Genomic DNA, 24,933 nt, shown 5'->3' with positions numbered 1-24,933 from the left:
TGAAGTGAACTCAATTCATGGCCATTTAAGATGAAATGGTACTGTAAATCTGCCTGGTCACAAGAATGGTTCAAAACCATAGATTTAAAAAAATTATACAATATAATTTGCTGTAATCTGGATTTTCACAAACCTAATGGAAACCGAATATGGCCTTTTGACTTATAATTGACAGCATATAACCTTATAATCTTAACTAACTATGTATTACTTTTTTGCCTTGGTTTTCTCCATAAACTGATGAAATAGCATTACAATATGGTCATATATTACATATTTAAAATTTATAGAAGCACAAACTATATGAAGTGCAGGCTTGTAGGTACATACATATAGAATGGTTTTACTGACATTTTGAAAGCGATGTTAGAAGTTAATACTTTTCAAAAAATATTAGTATGTCAATATGTTAATAGTAGAATCTCACAGCAGCAGATAAAATACATCAAGTTTAATAAAAATATGTTAACTTCTGATCTTGCCACCAAATGTATAAAATATTTTTGCATGTGATCCATAGTTTTGCTGGAATCAACTCAATATAATAAATATAACCTAGAAAATAAAACATTGATATAAAATATGTTTCTTATTGAGACTACAAGGGGTTATGAAACTCTTAACTGGCTATGTGTTACAGATCAATATTTCATTATGCATTTTCACTATAGAATAAAATTGATTATATAGTTACTAAATAACAAAACGGATTTTATTAAAAATGACACCATGAGAGAAATAAGGCCAACTATATGAGCAAAGCTTTCAAGATTAAGCATCATTGAAACAGAGTGCAGTTAATTTTGACCTTAAAAAATAGGGATATTAGTAAAACATTAAGTAGTGCAAGCTTTTGAAAAATAGAGTAAAGCAAGTGATTTATTCAAACCACTAATGACACAAAAATAACATTTCTTATTAACGCCATCTTTTTCTCTCTTAAGATTATGGAATATGATGTACTTGAAAATCAGAGTGACAACCTAAAAACAATCAGAGAAAAATGCTTGTCAGTCTAACCCTATTTTTTGAACAAACACCAAATGACCTTGAAATAAGCTACACAGGCAGAGCAAGAAGAAAGATGCATAGTAGTAGATTCCAATTTGTACAAGTGATCATTTTTAGAGTGCTTAGTGATAACAAGATGTATCTCCTCAGTGGAAATATGTATTTGTTTCAAAGATTATGTTGAACTCTAGTGGAAAAAGAGATTATATTTTTTCCCTGTACATATAGCAAGACATGCCTATAGAAGAGAAATCAGTGTCAATTGGGGAAGGGGGTAGTAGCTGGAATACTGAAAATGCAGGTTCCTGAAAAAGAGCATAAACACACTAGTAAGAATCATTTTTAAATTCCTGACACATAAGACAGTGAAGAAATGACATGTAGCAAACTAGTTACACTTTTAGTTTGAAGAAAAGATGCCACATCCATTGTAAAATCAGATGAACAGCATTTTCATTCTTCAAAAACAATTTCTCAAGCATGAATGCAACCTTGCCCAAATTTTCCAACATATGTACTAGAATGTGTAACACTTGTAAGGTAATTCCATGAATATTTTTTCTTAAATTCTTCAGATTGGCAAGAGTGGGATTAGCATTTTTCATGCACATTATGGTCTTGGTTTTTATCAAAATAGCAACCAATTCCATGCCTGAAATTCTGTTTTTAAAAATATGGAAGTTGTATGTTTGAACTACTCCATTCTGAGTATTGGACACCTTACTTTGTATTGAACACCTGATGTCAGTTTCAATGCTTGAGAAACAAGAACCTTATAGTTACTGCAAAGTTTTCAATCCCCATCTTTGACTTTATGAGTAAGTACAGTCAGTGAAATAAGTTCTTCATTTCACTTGGTGTTCAATTCATCCTTGGGAATACTTTTTGAGTTTTAAGGAAGGAATTATTTGAATTATATACTTTTCCCACATAAAAGGGGTTTTAAATATTTAAGGAATCAGAGAAGAGCATACGTTTTTTATTAGTTAGATATAGTAGGCACAATAAGAGGTAGAAACAAACCAATAACCATTCACACGCAAACACAGTGATCATCTTCAATAATAATAGGCAATTGAATTTTCTTTACTATTTTTGCCCCTTTGTGACATTTCTTTCATTGATACTACCATTTTTCTAATCCACAATTTGAAAAAGCAACCAGAACACAGTCTGACACATAGTATTAGGTTGGTGCAAAAGTAATTACTACTTTTAATAGCAAAGGCCGCAATTGCACCAACCTTAATATGTGATAGATAAACAACTTTTGCACCAACCTTAATACATGATAAACAACTCTGCTTCCCTTTCTGCCACCTGTATATCCTTCCTTTCTTCCCCCAATATCCTCCCATGCCTAACCAGCCTAAATCCTACATAAATCTCTCTTTGTTAAACTTGTTAGTGTGTACATCAGTTTCTCTGGTCTGACTTTTTGCAGAGGTCCTATTGATATCATAGAAAGCTTAGCAAGAACCTTGTTAAAATCATAACTGGAGTTGTAATTTGGGAAGGAAAATGTTTAAAACTATAAAAAAATAGGAAAGTGTAATTGAATTAGGAAAATTGTGTTACAAGTGAAACCAAAGATTTATAAGCCTTTTATTTGGCATCAATCATTGGACAGTAAAACAAAATCGACATATGAATCAATGTATATAGAGTGAAGTCATGGAAGTGAGATGTATTAGATCTGTAATGTCTACCAATGCAAAAGCCAAATATTTTTCTGTATGGAAACATTTCTAAAAGAAAAACATGTCTTTACTAACCTTCTGAATAGCTTTGTGACCTTACATTCCTCTACTTTAATTCAGTAAAATTGTAGTTCCTGACCTTGTATACGCTAAGCTATAATTTGATTTGTATTGTGCAGAAATCCATAAATTGAGTCAATGTGAACTTTACAAACAAGATTAATAAATTCTGCCTCTGTGTTACTGGAAAACAGAAGGTCAGACAGATTGAGATCACAATCATTTCTAATTTACAATGACTAGTTTGGTGTTTTCCTTTCAGGGAAACTGTTCAAAAAGATGCAGCCTCTTTTTAAAGCCTGTGTTAAAAAGAGAAGTCTCTTATACTTACTCCCTTCTCCTAAGGTGGAGCTTTCCTCAGTGATCGGTTTTCCACAACCCTTTGAAGTGCAAGCCCTCAAGTAGAATTTGTACCTGGTAGTTGCATTGAGGTTTGAGAGATGCCAGCTGGGCTTTGATGGAGTTGTAATGTTGATATCATTTAATTCTCCAATCTCGTAGGTGTCATTTACTAAAGAAATAAACATGAACAACAGCTCAAATGTCGTGTTTAACCATTAAAGTTGCATTCTTCATTATTTTTGTTTCTCCTTATACTTGTGGTATGTAAAAATATCTTAATGATTTATAACCATCAACTCATTTAATCCTATGAGGTACATACAACTACTATGACTGTATCATGCATGACAAAACAGAGGTCTAGCAAGAACAAGTGCCTTGCTCCAATCTTGAGTCTGTAAATTTGCAAACTGAATTTGAATCCAAACCACGCCCTTTTGACTCCAGAGAAGCATCCTTAATCCCTGAGCTATATTGGAGACAACTGCTCCAGCTTCATAACACCTGTTAATAATAATGGATTTTTCCACATTATTATATTTTCAGTGTATCTTTGACTTAAGTACTTGTAATTTCCTTTTGGAAGAATAATTCAGACGATGATTTATTTGTGTGTTCTATGGTTTCTAGTTTAACATATGGCACTAAATAGCTACTCAATATACATAGAATCAATAAATGAAGGAATATATTAAATATTTAAGTGTATCTACTGAGTACTAAGTACTATGTAAAGTGCTAATTGCAAAAAGCTGGATCAGATAGCTTCTTTTAAAGAATGTGTAGGCCAGGCACGGTGGCTTATGCCAGTAATACCAGCACTTTGGGAGGCCAAAGTGGGCAAATCATGAAGTCAGGAGTTCGAGGCCAGCCTGCCCAACATGGTGAAATCCTGTCTCTACTAAAAAAAAAAAAAATACAAAAATTAGCTGAGCATGGTGGCAGGTGCCTGTAATCCCAGGTACTCGGGAGGCTGAGGCAGGATAATCCCTTGAACCTGGGAGGTGGAGGTTGCAGTGAGCCCCAGTTGTGCCACTGCACTCTAGCCTGGATGACAAGAGTGAAACTTCATCTCAAATAAATAAATAAATAAAAAAGAATTTGTAACCCAGCACAGACATGGGATTTGTGTAAGAGCATGGAGTATAATAAGATTATTATAATAATAGTCCAAGACATGAAATACATCTAAGATAGTGCAGCTGCTAGTGGCAAGAAAAATTATAGAATAAATCCTCTTGACTCTCAGTCCAAGATAACATAGAGGTTAAAAAATGCATTTATTATTGACATAAAATACCTCTTTTGGTCCATAAAATGCAATTCAATCAATGAAAGGAAAAAGTAGGCCGGGGGTGATGGCTCACATTTATAATCCTAGCACTCTGGGAGGCCAAGGTGGGTGGATCATAAGGTCAAGAAATCGAGACCATCCCGACCAACATGCTGAAACCCTGTCTCTACTAAAAATACAAAAATTAGCTAGGTGTGGTGGCATTTGCCTGTAGTCTCAGCTACTCAGGAGTCTGAGGCAGGAGAATCACTTGGACCCCGGGAGGCAGGTGTTGTAGTGAACCAAGATCATACCATTGCACTCCAGTCTGGGTGAGAGAGGGAGACTCCATCTCACAAAAAGAAAAAAAGCAAAACAAAGAAGAAGAAGAAAAATAAAAACTAGGCATCCAAACATTGGAAAGAAGGAGCTGAAATCATCACTCTTTTAGATTTTTTGAAAACGTAATTGTGAATCACCACAAGGTTAATTGAAAAGCTACTACAATCAATATAATAATTCAGGAGAATATACATAGAGCTCTCATACATATTAATTGCAACAATTTAGAACATCTAGTAGCAGTAAGAAAAAGATAATCTAAAATGTTTTGGTCACTTAATAGAGAACAAAACAATTTTATATTATTTTATTTTAGAGTCCACATATCAAGCAGTTTAATAATCATTACAATTGTTAATATTTCAACTTCTATGTTCTAAGAACTTGTTTTTAAATAAACTCAAATGTTATGAACAGATCAATTTGAAGGTTGGAATTTAATAAGTTGAGTTTCTTATTATTAGGATAAGGAAAAGGTATATCTTTACCAGACAAATTGACATTTTAAAAAATCTTCAAATATTTCTTCAGTTCTTACAACTTTTTTGAAAACCAGTTTGTGGAATAATATAAGGTTAAGATCTCAACATCTAGAATTAGACTTATCTTGCTTTGCATTATTACTTAACACTTATTTTACTGCTTGACTCTATGTGAGTACACTCTATACATTTCAATTCTCTCATTCATAAAATAGTGATAGTATTTATCTAATAGATTTCTTATTTTAATGATGCAATGCAAAGAGAAACACTCAGTACTGATCCTGCTACAGAGCAAGCACTCAAATATGCTAAAATCTACTTCTGTTGGGATTATGCCTGTAAATATTTAAACATAGGTGCTAATTTCAGCAGAAACCATCAGAAGCTGAAGCAAATATGTGACCTGGATTGCTGGAAGTCTTGAGCTGATGTGAAAGTAGCACAACAGGGTTATGATGAAGTTAACTTTTGTAAGCAGTGTATGCTGGGTCTCTGCTGTTCTGGTGTTTTGAGAATTCATGTCTTCAAAGTCTAAAATTTTCATGATGAGATGTTGCTAAAATTTTCTATAACATCAATCCCCTAATTTCCATTTTAAGATGATGCTTAGACTCGAGGACTCTTCGAGATGGGAAGTGCCACTATTAAAAATGACCTGATTTCATTTAAATACGTTCACAAGACCTAGCTGCACAGCAGCATGTGGGCTGAGACCATTCTGAGTAATAACCCAAAGACAATTATTTAGTCTTCTCAATACCATCTCCATGAAACAGTGAGCAACCCACAGAGAATTTGATAGACACAATTATATTTAGGATTGAATCTAGAAGCATGTATCTGAGGCAGAAGAAGTAGTGGGGAAGGCACCTGTGCTTTGAATCTCCATCACATCATTTAATAACTCTCTTACGTGTTTCTTACATCTCCAAACATCTTACATATAAACATTAAATACATTTTTTGTGTACCCATTAGCACACTGCTTTTTTTCTAAAATGGGAAAGCAAACCTTTCTTTAAAGGGCCAGATGGTAAACATTTAGTGTTTGTAGGCCACATAGTCTCTGTAGAGATGACTCAACTTTGTTATTCCAGGGAAAAAGCAGCTGTAGACAATACATAAATAAGTGGACATGGCCATGTTGTAATAAAAATTTATTTATAAAAACAAGCAGCAGGCTAAACTTGGCCTGCAAGCCAGTTTACAAACCCCTTGGCTACAAGGAAGAATGGCAGCTTACAAACCATGGGTGTAAGTGATCATTAGACTCCCAATGCAGATAAAAGAATACTTAACCAAAAAATGATATATTAACAAGTTAATTCCAATCCAAGTTTCTACTTACTTATCTGATACTGCAAAAGATAGCCAGTTAATTTTCCATTTAATTTCTTAGGTAGTCCCCAGGATAAAGTGGCCGTATCTTTATCAACTTTGATGACCTTGAGAAAAGTTGGCTGTTCAGGTACTAGAAAACACAAGACCAAAAATAAACTTCCATAAATTAGTAAAAAATTTTTAAAAGTACTATTACATCACAAATTTTATAGAAATTGATAAGGTAAGTCATCTGAAGTGAATATTAATTAACTACTAATAAGGAAGAATGTCTACTTATTTTATTTTTTTGAGACGAAGTCTCACTCTGTCACCCAAGCTGGATAGAGTGCGTGGAGCGATCTCTGATCACTGCAACCTCTGCCTCCTGGGTTCAAGCAATTCTGCCTCAGCCTCCCGGGTAGCTGGGACTATAGGCGTGCACTACCACGTCCAGCTAATTTTTATTTCATTTTTTTTTTGAGACAGAGTCTCACTCCATCATCAGGCTCCAGGCTGGAGTGCAGTGGTGCGACCTCGGCTCACTGCAACCTCCGCCTCCCGGGTACAAGCAATTCTCTTGCCTCAGCCTCCCGAGTAGTTGTGACTACAGGTGCATGCCACCACACCCAGCTAAATTTTTATGTATTTTTAGTAGAGACAGGGTTTCACCATGTTGGCCAGGATGGTCTCGATCTCTTAACCTCATGATCTGCCCACCTCGGCCTCCCAAAGTGCTGGGATTACAGGCATGAGCCACCACTTTTAGTACAGACAGGATTTCATCATGTTGGCCAGGCTGGTTTGGAACTCCTGACTTCAAGTGATTCACCTGCCTTGGCCTCCCAAAGTGCTGGGATTACAGACATGAGCCACCATGCCCAGCTATAAGGAAGAATGTTTAATATGGCCATGGATCATCTCCATTTTTGACATGACTCTACATCATTATCCTCTCACCTCCTTCTGGCGTTTGAAATATATAAGGCTCACTTTCAGGACCAGCTCCTTTAGAGTTGTAGGCTAAGACTGTTAAGTGAAATTCACTAAAGGCATCTAAGGAGGGAACCATTCCAGAGTTTCTTTGTCCTGAAAATTTTAGAACGTTCACTTCTTTGGGATGTGTTCTTCCATCCAACAGACTTTTTGTTTTCCACCAATTTATCTGCAATGAAAACAAAAATCTTTTAATGTATCCATTGTGGTGGCAGATTCTCTTTCTGTTCTTCTGAAATTAGTTCTTTTTTATTCTCAGGAAAGATATCAATTCAACAATATGAAGAAAAAACATGATAAAAACCTGGTAGCCTTTCAGACGTCCATGTACTCTGTCCTTTGGAATTGTTGACCAGGTAACCTTAACTAATGTACTGTTTATAACGTCCACCCCATGGATCACTGGAGCTGTATCAGGATCTGTTAATCGTATAAGATTGGTTAGTTTTCAATAACCTGCAAATGTGATTATTAGGATCCTTTTCAAAAGGTGATTTTCATAGTGTTTCATCTGGAGAAAGCACTTTTGTGAAACTCATTCCAAATGGAACCAAGAGAGTGTCTCATGATAGAGAAGTTTATCAGCTCAAGTAGTTTCTCCAAAGAAGAGGACAGCCTGTATCACACTGAGAAACGTAGCCCTCCAGATAGATAAAATGTGGGCAAATAAAACCAGAAACTATTCTGTGGGCATCTTGCCTTTGGAAGCAAGTGAACTAAACTAGTGATATAAATAAAATTAGTTGAGAATTTTATTAATCAAATATTAATAAAAGCCAACATTTGAGCATATGCTATGTGTCAGGCACTGTTCTAAGAGTGTTACCTAAATTGGTAAGCAGATATGAAGTGGATATTATCTCTATTCTATAGGAGTACTTACTACAAAGGAATAACCAAACACAGAGCCATCAAGATTAATACTGGCTTAATTCACAAGTGTTATGTGCTTTGTGTCCTTTTAATTAGATAGAAGATTTAGACAGTAGGTGGGGAATGAGCTGGCTATTTCTCATTCTCAACCTTCTTCTGTATTTGGATCAAATTATTCCTTTAGATGCTGGAAAGGCAATGAGAATAACCCCTAATATTCACAGCATCAGCAATACAGAATGTAGTGCTTTTCATTTTTCTGATAACCTATTTGCAGCAGTTACCATGTTATCAGAATGTGTGTGTGTGTGTGTGTGTGTGTGTGTGTAATTCTGTATACAAATCTGGGTGTATACCTCATCAATATTAGCAAAACTCCAGACACGCTGCTGAAGCCCAGGGCATGACAGCAAGTGGCTGTTAGAGGATCCTTGACAAATAAGAGCAAATGTACTTGAAAAATCTTATGACAGTTATGCTGCTTTAAATGCCAGGTCTTTGACTTTCAGTGTAGAAACAGCTTTATAGAAAACTGAATAAAATTGAAACTTTCCACATACTTCCTTGGTACTCTATACTGATCAACTGTCCTGCAGTCAATCCTAAGATAGATATAATGTATAATACTTCTTTTTATCTCCCACGGCTAGTACATCCTCTTTGGATGCAGTAGTTGTTCACAAATATTTGTTGATAGAAGTACAATATATTTGAGAAAAGAGTTATTAACGTGCTTAGCAGTTTTAAGTGCATCACTTACAGTCTTCTCCAGAATAGAGAGTCACTGACTGAGGATCAGGCCCAGATCCTAGTTGATTGATAGCCTGAACTTTGACATCATAAGGGGCATAGACAGCAGGCGTCATCACCCGCAATGTATGGTTTGTGACTGTTTCTTCTTCCCACTCCACTGGGGCTCCCTGTGGCTTCCAAGTCACTCTGTACTCTAGGCCTGGTCCATTCTGCTCCATGGATTTCAAAGGCTAAAACAGAAGACAAGACTCATCCAGTCTGATCTCAGATGTGTTGACTTAGAGATGATGGTGAACCACCCTAAGTGGTGTAAGGGACAATGCAATGAAAGGATCATTTGTTAAGAAATCTGAAATGCCCCTTCTTGGTTTAGAGAAAGTTCTGGGAAAGAAAACATTCTGCAACATTTTTTGTCATTGTATGAACTTTAGTATAAAAATTAATCCCTTACCTCTCCAAGTAATGAGACGCCTACATGTCAGATGCCTGGATCATGCCCTTATGGTAAAGTCTACATTTTCATACATGAGTGAAGTTATAAAGAAATTCCACAAAGTGTTTTAGCTTTTTGATTATGCTTTCCACTACATTTCACCTTTTCATTTCCAAAGAACAGGCTGAAATTAAAAATAGTATGGCCACGAATTCTTTGGTTGTGAATGGGATTCAGCCATGGCTTTTTGAAGAAAACTCTTTCTTGCACCTGGTTCCAGCCTTTTCCATTTTTCTTTTATAAAAAGCGAGAGATTATGTAAATATCTTTGGGGAATATGCATGTTTATACTTTAACATAAAGAAGCAGTGGCTCCTCTTTCTAATAATTTCCCAGCTCCTTGACTAGTCTCTTTCTATTTCTTTCAGAAAAAATGCCTTCCATACCCACTTTTTATGCTCCATAGAAATATTTGGAGGAATAATTCTAGTATAGGAAACTGGTTATTTCCACATTCATTTTTAATGGAACAACACTTTAATTTAAAAACAATAATGTGGTTTAACCTTCCTAATTTCAAAGATAATGGGATTATGTATTGAAATGAAATCAGTTACATAAAATGTGTTTAAAATATGATTTTAATCCTAAATTTAAAGTTCACTTATATAAACAGTAATTTTATCTGGATATGTGAGTCAACAATGTCATATATAGTAGTGTATACACAATTTGTAGTCCTTCTCAACTTAATCTAATTTACTAAAACACTTATTAGAGGTATTGCTTGGAATTAAGTTGAAAGCACAGTGACATATCAGCAAAATAATTTCAAGTATATACTTATTTCAAAGTGAATAAACTAAACTAGGAGAAAAAATCAAAACAAAGCCTTTCTGAGATTTTCTGCAGATCTTGTTTGTACTTGCATTCATTGGAAAATTTTGCTCCAAAATATTTTAGAGTGTGAAATGTATATAAATTCACCAGGAGCTTTAGCATTGCCCCAGTGAATTAGGCCATGAGTTTGTAGTGTTGTACTACAATTTGAAATGATAGTCCACTCAGCCCCTACTGACAATAAGTGTGCAGATAATATTATTCATTTTACATGGTTTGCTCCAAAGAAAGGAGTTAAATTTAATAAAGTTCTCTGACAAACTTTAAACAAATAATTAAAATGCATAACACTTTAAACAAAAATATTTTAGCTATATTGCCAGTGTTTTTAGTACCTGGGAACCCAAATAAACAGCCTGAATGCTTTCTATCTGGCTTTGAGGCAATGTCTACTGAACCTCAGAAAGTTCCTAAATAAGCTCCTTAACAAAGAACAGAAGGGGCAAGGGCAGAGCAAGCAGGAAGGCCACCAGCCTTCCCTTCCTTGTTCTTCTTATGAAGTAGCCCACAAGGAAGAAGTCTCTAAAAAAGGGGTTTTTAACTTGGGGTCTAGGAATCTCTAGATGGAGTACATGCATATCCTTCAAGGATATGAGAAACTGATAATATTGTTAGTATGACTTTTTGTGTATAATTTTCTAGAAAAAGAGCCTGTACTTCCAATATATTTACAAAAGAGCCTGTATTTCCAACATATTTTCAAAGAGATCTATGAACCAAGAAAGGTTATAACCATTAATCTAGAAAACAGGAAGACTGCTGTCCTACCTTAATTCCATTTTAAAATATTTGTTTAACATTTTTATTTCTATTTAACTGAGAAATAAAAATTGTATATATTTATTATGTACAACATGTTTTGAAATATGTATAATTTGTGGAATAGCTAAATTGAGCTATTCAAAATATATATTATTTTATATACTTATTTTTTATGATGAGAACACTTAAAACATATTCTCTCAACAATTTTCAAGAATATAATACATTGTTAACTATAGTCATTATGTTGTACAATATTTCATTTAATTCCACTCAATTTCATTTTAACGCAAGTAAATATTCTTATTATAATTGTAATATGAATAATAAAACCTTATTGTAATAAAAATAATAAAACCTAGATCCATTAGGAGTTAACTCCCTTGGATGTGATTATATAACCAGGTAATTAAGGATGTTCCTAGTTTCCAACATTAGTGGGATTTTGGGCTTTTGGTTCGGTTTTTGGTGTCCTTTAAGTTAGAAATGTGTCATTTTATTGAATAAAGTTAAAAATTCACATACATTTGCTTAAGAACAATGGAAACTCTCAAGCAAAAATTATCCTGATATAGATATTTAACTGATGGGGTTCCAGTGGACTCTTTTTTCCTGTTTTGCAAGTAGAACACTCAAACTACATGAGTGAGTCCTGACCCACTTAATATATGAAAAGTGAATGTTTGAAGGCAAAGCTAAGTTGAAAGCCTAGTTCCACCATTAAGTTAAATTGTAATGTTACTTTAAATTGAATCCTGTTTAATGTTAAATGTAAAATATAAACAAATGAACAAAAATTAGGGAAGTCCAGTCTGTTCCCAGTGTTCATCTTCATTGTTAATTCTTTTGGGAAAATCAGCTTTTTTTTTTTTTAAACAAATTATGGTCTCTCTGATCATTATCATGTAGATAGGAATTATTTTGAATCAATCTCTGAGAGGTGGGGGTCTGCTAATTCATTCACAATACTATCTGCTTATCAACCTGGGAAACACCTGGAGACTAACTCCTTTCCATAGGATGATCCACACAGAACAATACTCCATGAATGAATGTTCTTAAACTTCAGTGGCTGTGTCAGTAGTGATTAGATCTCTGATACGTCAAGATAATAGGAGACACTATGGGACATACTGGGAATGTAACTGTCAGCCTAGATCCAAATCCTGTGACTACTTTCTTCCTCTAGTCAATTAATTACTAAATTACATGTCATTTGCTGCTCCTCAAAGACAAATTATAAATTGCTTTCTCAGTATAGTCCCATTCTTACAAGAAGAAAGCATTAGTAATCAATCTTGTATATCTTGGTGGGGAAAAATGACTTATGAGTGAGAGGAGCAGTAAAAAAAAAAACTGAGTATTTCTGGCCTTTTTTCCATATGACTCAGCATATGGCATCTGGGTGAGGTCATTAAACTCTGAGACTCCCAGCTTCTCATATGACATAAAAGACTGACACCTTCAAGGGACTACAGCCCTCCCAAAGGAGTGGTGAGGATTAATGAGCTAATGCTACTGGAACATGATGTTTCTCTGAGGAACTGACCTGCAAATACACAGTATTATTGATATCTAACCAACTATATTATCTACCTTATGAAAATTTCTATGGGACTTAAGGGAGGATAAGACAAATATCCTCTAAAAGACTAACATCTTTTTAGACTATAAGTAATTATCAAGGCAATACAGTAGTAACTATTTATGGCCTCAAATTCAAGGAAAGAAATAATATTCTTGAATATGTTTCATTTCTATGTATTACCAATATATATATTTTTAATTTCCACATATTAAATTCATAAGACTTAATTTCACTGAAGTAGAAATAAAGAGCTGATTTTGATCTAAAAATTACTAACTAAATATTTTGCTGGTATGGGCCATGTGATTGTGTAATGAGTACAAAGGTATCAGGATAAAAACAAACTAAACTTGGTACATTGTAAAATTCTTCCAAAAATTATACCCGGAATGAGTTGTGAAAATAAATTAGTATATTTCAGCATACATTAAAAATGTCCTATATTTACACAAAATTTTATAAATTCAATGTTTGAGGCCTATTACTCATCAGAAGGGTTGAATGGTAATTTCCCTTTAGGTGGGCCAATATACTTGTCGTGAAATATAACCAAGTAGTAGAGGGAAAATAAAATTTCCCACTGTTACAGTAGAAATTTGGAAATTACCCTAGAATAATTAAACTTATCTGCGTAGATGTACATTTTTATGCAAAATTCAAATGGCGAAGTCTATTTAATAACAGTTAACAAAGATATGTTAAGGAGGAAAAATTCAGGTTTGGAGTCCAAAGATCCTCTTGTAGAAATCCTAGCTTTGTGAATTTCTGGTTTTATGGTGATGGGCAAGACATTCATTATCCTAGATGCCATCTCCAGATCTGGATTAAGGCATTCATGATGGTGTCTTCACAAGATTATCCTCAGAATTCTTAGAAAGGAGAATACAAAATGTCTACTGGTGTTTAGTAAGTGGTAAATATTCTTTGGGTGGGGCCATCAGTTTGATATGCATAATATCTAGTGGATTATATTAAATTAATAAAATATTTTAGTATTTTTTGAATGGAAGAGAATCTAGAATACTGTTAATTAAACCATTAATAATTTGAAAGTTTTGGTAATTTATTACAACTAAATCAATCTGCATAATCTTTCCTAAATTGTTGACCAGTGTTAAACTTGGTTTCATAAGGTGATTGTAATCACAATGATCTTTAAAATTTACAATGATGATGACTCACAAATTCATTTCATTTCCAAATCTTATCTATGTTCTTAAAAAATTGTGCTATCATTGTACTTAGCATGCAGATCTAAGCAAAATTTAAAAGAGCACAAAGAAATATATAACATATTAGAGAATAGAATACACACCTCCCACTTTATAATCATTTCCTTGGGTTGAGAGGCTTGAACCCTTATGTTTTGTGGATTCCTATCTGGAGCTGAAAAATTTAAAACATTAACATTACTTTTCCTATTTTATGGTAATCCACAGGTAAGTCATCATATCACCACTTCCCCCCGCAAAAAAAAAAAAAAAAACCCACAGATAATTAAATAATTTTGATTGTACTTATTAATTCCTATCTAGTCCAGTTCCTAAAGAGATTTAAGGCAGTTTTAAATTTACATTTTATTTAAAGGAGTAAAATAGTCTTCTTGGAGTGAAATAACTATTATCCAATGGAGAGTAGATGGTTTACGATATATGCCTTAATTTTAAACGTGCTTTCGAAATTTTTAAAACTGCTTTTTAAAATTCTAAATCTGCTTTAAAAATATATTTTCATTTAAACCTGCTTTACTTTTCCTATTAGAATTGTCAATAGAAACATGTTGTGAATATTTTTATAAGAATAAAATAAACACTATGTATTAATATTAACAGCCAAATTTTAAGAACATCAAATTGAACAAAACCTGTAATGTAGCCATGAATATTTTTAGATGAATTTATTTTATTAGAAATAGCTAAGTTTGGAGTTTAGTGCAAAGGCTGACATATACTAAAATCACACAAGTGTTAATTTCTATCTGATTCAGTTATACCTTGACTTGCCTTTTCTCAATCAGACCAAAAAGGAAATTATATCCTAGAGTATTTATTTCAGCCAAGGAAAGGTGAAATATCATGCCATGACAACATTGATGATCAATAACAATTCAGTAATACAAATTTTAGCACTGTCATTCTTGAGATTTTTTTAAAAGCATCTTGGAAATTTAGATTGATGTTGAAACACAAGAAAAGACACGAATGCATAAAAAATTAATAATGTTAGATGCATATATTGAACTCCAATTTACAACTAACTTGATGGCATCTGGTTAAACTTTATATTTAGACATCAGAAATTACTGAAAGTAATTTTTTTCATATGTCACTTCCTTAGTTTCCTGCTTCTATCGAACTCTTACGTAATGCTTCTGAGACTGATGTGGTTTGAATATTTGGTGTGCTGTTTATAGAACTGTTAAAGCTATTTGGAGAAATCTAAAATCTTATATTACTCTATCAATCTTTTTTGTTACATGTTCAAAGACAGAGACAAATGAAAATATTTTGTTAGAAACCTGATGTGAGAACGTTCATACCTGCTGGTGGTGTTTCATGATGGTCTGATGGCTGGCTAGGTTGACTTCTTCCTACTTCATTCATGGCTATGACCCTGAACTGGTATCTCACAAACGGAGCCAAAGGTAAGATGACTGTGGTTTTTTTCCCTTGGACTCTAGTCAGTTCCTCCCATCTTCCAGGCTCTTCTTTGTTTCCTTCAAATTCAACAATATACTCTGGCAGTGCAAACAGGGAAAAAACATTAGAATATATGGAGTGTGGATAAGCTATACCAAAATTTATACCCAATATTAAAAGATAAAAAGGATGTTATAAGAAGAATAATCCACAAAGCGTAGTTAAAAAATGGCTTCACTATTAATTTTGGCTATCTAGAGTAATGAAAACAGTTATCCCAAGTCTTCCTACCGCTAATATTGCTATTGTGGTCATCTCCAGCTTCCCAGGTCAGCCGAACACTCCTGTTCTGTCTTTCAGACAAGTGAAGGTTTTCTGGTGGATCCGGAACATCTGATTAATAAAGGAAGGGAAAATGTAGATATTTGCCTTTGTTTACCTGATTCCCTTCTTCAGACACATTGCCAGCCACTCTGAAACAGAGCAGGTACTACCTTCTTAGGGACCTGGGGAGCCCTTCACATATGGAAGTGAAAGGTGCGGTTTCTTCAAGGGTAATTCAGGCACCTAGCTGGCCCTAAGAAGTAAATAAACAACTGAGAACACATGGACACAGGAAGGGGAACATCACACACTGGGGCCTGTTGGGGGGTGGGGAGCTAGGGGAGGCATAGCATTAGAAGAAATACCTAATGTGGATGATCGATTGATGGGTGAAGCAACCCATGACACATGTATGCCTATGTAACTAATCTGCACATTCTGCACATGTGCCCCAGAACTTAAAGTATAATAATAATTAAAAAAAAGAAGTAAATAAACAACTTGATAAGAATGAAAGTAACAGTAGCTTTAAACAATAGCCAAGGAAGGTAGAATTACAGGGATGTTTGGTTCTCCTATAGAAGCTGAAGATAACATCTTAATATAGTTGTTTTTCTGGAACCCAGACTGCCACCAAATAAATTTGCTGGCACTGAGACCTCAGATAAAGGGAAACTGAAGCCTGAGCTCTGATAATCATTTTTTGTAAATTTTTTCCTGAGGGGCCTAAAGGGAGCCACCTACATTAGCCAGAGCTAACATATGTTTTGGCTGACCCCTAAGTTTTAAACAAAGCTTCTCTTCCTTAACCAATTGCAAATAAGGAAATCTTTGAATTGACCTACAAACTATAATCTGTGACCCATCCCCAATTCAAGATATCTCACCCTTTAAGGCATAAACCAATGTTTAGCCTCAATGTATTAAATTACAATTTTGCCTGGAGAATTTGCTTTCCTGAAATTTACTCCTGCTTTTAATTACCCTCACCTGCAAGCCATTGGGGAGGTCAGGACTTAAGGGTGAGCTAACCAATTCTTGTTTGGTGCCTTGCAGATAAACATCTTCCTTTCTCCCACTGCAAACCTCAGTATGGGTATCTAGTCTTACTGCACTGGGCTGGTGGACCCTAGTTTGGCTCCATGACAACCCTTCTCTTCTGGATCCATGTCTCCACCATATTCAATCTCATCAGCCTCTGGGGTCGGAGGTATTTTTTAAAATGCAACATCTTTACAGCTATTCTCCAAGGGACCATATTACCTCCCTCTTCTGTGATTACAGTTTCAAGGGGTTATCCTTGACCAGGGACATCAGAATTCTTTTAGGAGAAACTAATAATGTGAAGATTACTAGGCCCTATTTCTGGCTTATTGAGGAAGGTGGGCCCAGGACTATGCATTTGCAAACAAGTTCCTTGGATGATGATTAGGCATGCTCAAGTTGAGAAACGTGATTTATCTCAAATGAATCATTTCTATTTGTCCAGCTCGTATTTGTTTTTATGCCTAATTCATTTCCGAAGGGTAGGGGTCATATTTTATTAAGTTTTGCATTGCCCACAGTGCCTCACATATAATATAACTAAGTAAATCAGTGAAAAAGATATTATTACTTCAATCATGCATATAATTATTATATTAAAGCAGTAAAAATTAGGTCCTATGGTGAAAGAAAAAGAGAGCAAACATGAGCTCTGCCTTTCTTTTTGCAACTGTGTTGGATTTTTGTCCTTATTGATAACAATGAGTTTTCATTATAGCAGCTTTGATACATCCTTGACCTGGAGTTCTCAAAAGGAGTAGGAAGGCAGTTTACGTTGGGAGAGGGAGATTTGGCATTGTTAAATGCTGTGACAGAAACTGGAAAACGAAATCAGTAAGTGATCACAAATTTTAGAGCACTAAAGAAAATGAAATTTCCTGGTACTTTGAATATGAAGCAACAGTAAAAAAAAAATCTTATCTCTAACGGCCCATACTCTTGAAATTTGGTTTGAATTCTCTCAAGTATTGAAGGACGTTTATCTTTTTTTCAGAAGAGAAAAGAAAGGTATTATCTAATGTAGCCTTTCAATGGGCTCTTTCTTCTCCAAGTGGAAAGCATCACCCATGGCTCCTCCTGAATATTTGCTAATTGTTAGAAATTTATGTTGACCAAAAGCATTGTTTCCAATTCAGAATGGAACATTCTTTAAAAAATGTGTTCATGACTGTGTCCAAACATTAAAACCTTAAATAAAAAGTTATTTCTTCAACAGGCTTCAGAATCTCTGAGCTCAGAGAACTTTGGTTTCTCTTCAGCATTTACTGAGTCCCCTAAGTTCTGAAGTTTCCTGAAATAAACTAAGGCTGCATGTTGCATGTGACATTAAAATCTGGCTCCTCTAAGAATCATATGGAGCTGGAATTGATAAACGTGCAACTTAGCCTTTTAAAAAATGATATCCTGAAACCATGTTTATGTCTAGGCTTTTGAAAATAACTTTTGATTGAAGTGGGTCAAGTATATGCTTTTAGAAATTGTTTTATGGGGGGAAAATGGTCTTTTAGAAACCTCACATGTGTCTATAGAATCATTTATTATTGTCAATTGTTGAGAGATGCTTTGGTAAATCAGAAGTTTGTCTAAAAAAATGTAAATTTTAAATAGAATATTCTTCAAATTTTATTTTTATTCTAAAAACATTGGTAGATTATTGCATACATAAACAGTGCATATAATTGGAGGTAAAATGTATGTAGACTTAAAAATATTTAATAGTTTTAAAAGAATAGCAGCCTAATCGCAAGAATGAAATTTTAAATTTTATAAGGAAATTGAGAAGGTGAACATCAAACAGAAGGGGACCAAGTCCCTTTAGTGGCACCCATTGCTCAAAATGCTGAGGAAAAAATTGCATGGAGGCTGACACTTACTCCTCTACTCACTGGGCCTGGGATGAATTCCAGTTTATCTGAAGCCCAACTATCTTTTCTGATGAATTAGTGTTGGAACCATCACTAGAGGATTAAATGTTTCTGCTTGCAGAGACCTGAAAATGCTCAAGCATACATGGCCAAACATTTTGCCTAAAGGTATAATTCTGCTGAGCCAACTCTACAACTCTACAAATCCATACCTTCTACGAGTGGGAACTCTTCTTTTATTTTTAGAACCCCACCCGATGGCCATTTGTTTCACCTAAGACAGGGTGGCCATTCGGTTCACTTGAAGAGATCTAGCCTGTTGACCCATTTTGTATCAGCCTGGCTTGGAGGAGACTGAATTTTCTCCCTCAGTCTGTACTACCACCTCCCTCGTTTGCTACCTAACGGTGGGCCCAACAGCGGGAGTGCTAAAGATACAAAGATCTGTTAATAATAGTGATCAATGCAGACATATAACAAAGAAGGGTAGGCAAAACCAACACTTTAAAGGAATATCTGCAAACTAAAGGGAAGACTAAATGGTGCCCACTGAAACAGAATAAATGTCTGTAGCTGTCAGGGTCCCAACAGAAAATTAGTGAATAACTCACACAAAATTAGGATAGTTCAAAAATGTTTTAATAAAACATCTTTAAAAAGATGTGGCAGGATGTTTGATAGGTTGGGTGTGAGAGACTTGCAATATTGGTGGTGGGAAGCAGCTGCTAGAGCCCCATCAGAAGGAATGGTGTGAAGAGAGCCTGTCTGCAGAAGCCATGACTTTGGCAGTGGGACACAGCCAGTCCACAGGGACAGAGCAGGAGAATCAATACAGCACCCCAAAGGGCCCTCCATTTGCTGAACTAAATCATAGCTGGAAGGCAAGTGGTTTGTTGATGTCCTTACAGGCAAGCTTTCTGGGTCAAATTGCTGGTAGAGAGTGAATCTGGAGGGGAACTTTTGGAAAACATCCAGCAGATGGTCTAAAAGCTTTAAACATTGGTGATTTCAGAGATAACTGCATTGATTACACTACTAAAGTAGGCACACTGTTTCCTAATTAGTACTTTCATTAACAGCAACAACAACAAAAAAATCAAAGACATTCCTTCGCAGAATGCTGGAAGTTCCTCCTCATCCTTCCTGGAACCCTGAGAGCTCAGTCTGGGCCTTTGATTTAGAGATGACCACTGTGCGTTCACCCCTCGACCCTACCCAGATCCTCCAGTCTAGCCCACCTCCATTCTTCAGCCCCATTTCTTTGCACACCGGGAAACAGGAGCTCAAGAGTGTTAGGAACTCAAGCATGCTTTATTTTTCTTTCTGCTGATAGCATCACTTACCTCCCACTGCTATTGGCAAATTAACACATACAGGGGAAAGAAATTAAGCATTAATTAATTACTTTTATATAAAAAGAGGAGAAAGGATTTGAAATTGGGTTGCTTTTTAAGCAAAAATTTCAAACTAACAATATATGTGCAGGGGCTCAAAGAATCATTAGCTTTATTGGCCAGGAACAACATAATTTAATCAGAAATGAAAAAAAGAACAGATTTCTCATTGGTTGGCGCACTTACCAAGGACAGTGACTTGAGTTATGTCAGCAGCACTATCCAGATCAGTGTGAGCTGAACAGCAGTAAATACCTTGGTCCTCTAAAGTTATGTTAGATATGGTCAAATTAGCTCCATCAATAATTATCCTATCAGAAAAAAAGTGAGTACATGGTGAGAAGGAAAACAACAGAAACAACAGAAACCCAGTCCTTTTAAAAATGTACATTCCTCATCAAACACAATCTGAGTAAGAGTGAAAAAACAACTTTATGCAATGCAAATTTGATTAGAGAATGCCACAGTTGAAACCTGGAGATAAAGAATTATTCAAGCATACACAAATGTCTACATAGCCATACACAAGATCACATTTTAAAAAATTATTATGAAATTTAACCATCTGTTTGCATGGGTAAGTGATGGAACCGTGTGTTGTCTGGCATGTTTAAAGAATGCATCATACCTTACAATAGCCAAGATACATTTGAGTAGTTCTTAAGGTATGTTTAGAGAACCACCTATATAGGCTCAATTGGAATGCTTCTTACAAAGGTAGATTCCTGAATTCCATCCGCATTCCACAGAACCAGAATACCTAAGATGGAGTTTGATAATCTCAATTTTTCACTAGTTTCTCTTTTCTCCACCCCTCCACTCCCAAGTAGAATGCACATTTAAGATCTGATAGCGATTAAATCATGACTTATTTGAACAGTAGATGGCAGTCTAGTACTTGTTTTTGCAAATCATTTCACGTTACTTTTTATCATTTTTTTTTTTAACAATTTGTGATTAGGTTTACTATGAGAAAATTGCTTCTTTATAAATTATACCTTGTAACCTATACCTATGTATTGTTGACAAAACTATTAAAGTGTTTTTCAAGTTCCATAAAATTTAAAATATATTCACAGTAATTAGCATTTAGTGGAAATAATGTAAATAGTGTCATCCTTATGAAGAGGAAAGGAGACTCACATAATTCGTATTTTTAATGTAAATTTCATATAAAGTGCTGAAAATTTTGAATTATAGAAAACCATTTTAAATCACAGTAAAATAAAACATAGTTCTTTTGAGCATAGACAGAATCAGCCTCATTTGCCTACACAAATAATGGAAAGATTTGCCAACCATTATTCCCTTGCACTGTTAGTCAAGAATCTCACTATAATTCTAGACACGATAAAACTTTGACATGAATTAACTTCTCGGGTCATGTTAGCTGTCCAATTGATACAATATTAGAATACTAAACATGCTGACAATTTTTGAAAAATTTACCTTCTTAGATGAAAGAATACACTTTAAAAACCTCTTGAAACAGGGCTTTTGTGCCCTTCACGAGAGCCCATAACAGCCAAAATCTTGCCAAGATTTGTAACCTGCATAGGGTGCTTCATTCCAGAAAGAAAGCTACCAAATTTTTGACAAGTCATAGTTGCATTATGCCTTATTTCCAGTCTCACAAATGTACCTTAGGTGCCTCAAATTAATCAAGGTTGGGTGCCTCACTAATCCTCGATATGTGGGAGGTATGGTATGTCTAAGGAACTTTTAAAAATGTTGGCTGGGCATGGTGGCTCACACCTGTAATCCCAGCACTTTGGGAGGCTGAGGCAGGTGGATCACGAGGTTGGGAGTTCAAGATCAACCTGGCCAAGATGGTGAAACCCCATCTCTACTAAAAATACAAAAATCAGCTGGGCATAGTGGCAGGCTCCTATTCCCGCTACTCAGGCAGCTGAAGCAGAGAACTGCTTGAACCCAGGAGGTGAAGGTTGCAGTGAGCTGATATCAGGTCACTGCCCTCCAGCCAGGACAACAGAGAAAGACTCTGTGGAGATGGGGGCAAGGACCATTACATTTGAACAGGAAGCCTCGATAATTCTGTCACACATCCAAATCTGACAACTATTGCCTCAGCAGGGTCACACTATGCTGTGCTGCAGTAGCAGACAGCTCCAAATTCTCCGTGTCTAAGAAAACAATCCCTTATTTCTCCCTCAAATTATGTTCCCATCATAGGTCAGCTGGATTTTGCTTTCAAAAGCCCTATCATTTCTACTCTCATAGCACCTGAACTCTTAGAAGAAGCTAAAAAGCATCTTCACATCTTTGTGTCCCAATCGTTTCATCTATTCGTCTTCACCGGTTTAATTACCTTGCCTGAGAAATCTATCACCCTAAAACCACTCGTCTCCTTCATCGGCAGTATCCAGTCTGCTACTCCCTAATCCATGTAAGCAGCCATTGTTGTCTTACCCTGTTCAGCTGAGTAATATCCGTGTTTCCCTGAAGACACTATGACAAAACGCTTCTCTCTTTGGAAACCTGTGTTTGCGGCTTAGTTTCATCAATTATTATTTGCACAACCTTGAACAAAACATTAAGCCTAATTCATCTTATCTAAAAAATGGGGATAACAATATTTTCTTTCTCTTTAGGAGAATTAAATGAGGTAAAGCACATAAAGTGATTAGTGTGTACAGCCTGGCAGTATGTGCTCAAAGAGTGTTACTAATAATATTAATCAAATTGATTTCATTCATTTCTGGCTTATTGCTAATCACATTTCTCATGGTTGATGTTTTAATGTCCCCAACTCCCATTTCTCCTGCCTCTTTGCTTGAACAAATTGCCTTCTTTTCTAATTTGTTAGAAAGAGAACTTTTACTATGACCGTCTTAACAATCTTTGCATCTTCAACTTCTCCCCTCCCTCATTTATTTGCCACTGTTTCTGGAGGGGGAAAAAAGGCAGCTCTTATTTGGTGCCAAGAAAAAAACCCTTCCACTGTATTCTCAATATCATTTCCTCCCTTTCCCCCCTAGTTATCAATATATCCCATTTTTCATGCTACTGTGTTTTCTCCTACAGTGCTCGGTCCCTAACTTTGCCTACAGTCATGAACAGTCCCCACTACCTTTGTTAAGCATGGTATAAATTCTAAAAATGGTTTCACATCCATGTTCCATTGCTTTTTTCATAACAATAATGTTATGGTCTATAGCCACCTGCAGGTTAGAAATCCACAGGAAACTCCTTGGGGGCATTTCAACCTACCTAATAGCATTGCTGTGAGGACTGAAGAGATAAAGTGTGTATGGGAAGTACTAACATAACACGAAGCACCATAGGTCTAATGGTTCAGAGTGGCAGTTCCCAGCACTTATTGCATCCCTATGTGAGAAAAGGGATAGGAGAGAAGAGAAGGAGAAAGTTTCACTTCTCATTGTTCACCATGTATATTTGATTAGAAATTTAACTTCCGTTTAGGTTAAAGCTTCTGGTCTTCTGTGTAGTAATAAGGAGAAGGTGTTTCAGCAGAAGGTAAGAAGCACGAGCTTACTGATACAGCCTTCCAGAAATTTAGCAGACACCTGTGACTTCTATCCCCTGCTATATCTCTCTATGCCTGCCCTTGGCAGCAGTCAGGGCCAACCAGCAGCAGTTACTCCCAGGCTTCCTCGCTCCTGGGGCCTCTTCTGAGCAAAGGTTATTGTCCCTTATGCCGGCGACTTGTTGAGGGAAACTGGCAGAACATCTGTGTCACTTGCTTAGTCCACTCAGGCAGCCAGAGGTTCATTTCAGTGTCAACTCTTGTATCCTGTGGGAACTGTAAGACTGGGCCACATGAAAAGGCTGCTTAGGGCTTCTGGGGTCAGAGCCTAAATGTCCACGTCATATTTATTACCAACAAGCCACGGGTCTCTGATTCCCTTCTGGGCTGTAGCCCAGAGGTCACTTGGAAGACCCCGGATAATCAGGCAGCAGTAACAAAAGAGGCAGAATTAAGGCATATCCGAAAAGTTGGCAGCTCAGCAGTGACCTAACCTGAGGCTGAAGATCTGTATTGCAAAGTGTAGCCTTTAGATGTGTATAATTAATCCCATGTTTCCATGAGAACTGGTTGTAATACATACACTGCCTTTCTGAAGGAGGGTAGAGAATAAATTAAGTACCAAGGCTGAAACCAATATATTTGCATAGAGGTGGTTCATGCACAAATACCAAGAGAGGACAAGCAAGCAAAGAAGATGAGAAAGAATCAACAACAAAAAAATGCTGAAGACTCAAAAGGCCTCTCCTCCAAACAATCACAACATCTCTCCAGAAGGGTGCAGAACTGGATGGAGGATGAGGTAGATGAACTGACAGAAGTAGGCTTCAGAGGATGGGTAAAAAAAACTATGCTGTGCTAAAGCAGCATGTTCTACCCCAATGCAAGGAAGCTAAGAACCTTGATAAAAGGTTACTGGAGTTGCTAACTAGAATAATCATTCAGAAAGGAACCTCCTGAAAAAAGCACTAAATATGGAAAGGAAAAACCAGTGTCAACCATGCAAAAACATACCAAAATATAAAGATCAGTGACACGATAAAGAAACTTCATCAACTAGTGAGCCAAAATAACCAAACAGCATCATGATGACAGGGTCAGATCCACACATAACAAAACTAACCTTAAATGTAATTGGGCTAAATGCCCCAATTAAAAGACACAGTTTGGCAAATTGGATGAGGAGTCAATACTCATCCATGTTCTGTATTCAGGATACCCATCTCACATGTAAAGACACACATAGGCTCAAAATAAAGAGAAGAAGGAAAATTTACCAAGCAAATGGAAAGCAAAACAAAGCAGGGGTTGCACTCCTAGT

The 24,933-nt window shown here is 35.8% G+C and overlaps 1 protein-coding gene across 41 annotated transcripts in view; it reads right to left on the bottom strand.

The window, feature by feature from the left end:
* Positions 1-24,933, bottom strand: part of CHL1 (cell adhesion molecule L1 like) — a 200,645-nt gene that overhangs the window by 11,542 nt on the left and 164,170 nt on the right. For all 41 annotated transcript variants that reach the window (XM_035276117.3, XM_078351502.1, XM_002758566.6 and 38 more), the window contains 9 exons: positions 20,291-20,415; positions 15,769-15,870; positions 15,378-15,575; positions 14,154-14,224; positions 9,163-9,385; positions 7,834-7,949; positions 7,494-7,698; positions 6,562-6,684; positions 3,103-3,282 (listed from right to left, as the gene is read on the bottom strand). In XM_035276117.3, coding sequence (XP_035132008.2) covers positions 3,103-3,282; positions 6,562-6,684; positions 7,494-7,698; positions 7,834-7,949; positions 9,163-9,385; positions 14,154-14,224; positions 15,378-15,575; positions 15,769-15,870; positions 20,291-20,415 — 1,343 coding nt within the window. The remainder of the gene's footprint in view (positions 1-3,102; positions 3,283-6,561; positions 6,685-7,493; positions 7,699-7,833; positions 7,950-9,162; positions 9,386-14,153; positions 14,225-15,377; positions 15,576-15,768; positions 15,871-20,290; positions 20,416-24,933) is intronic.

Source organism: Callithrix jacchus, chromosome 15, assembly GCF_049354715.1.
Source record: "Callithrix jacchus isolate 240 chromosome 15, calJac240_pri, whole genome shotgun sequence".
Classification (NCBI taxonomy): Eukaryota; Metazoa; Chordata; class Mammalia; order Primates; family Cebidae; genus Callithrix; species Callithrix jacchus.
Note: the sequence above shows the minus strand (reverse complement) of the source record. Positions and strands in the feature narration are given on the sequence as shown.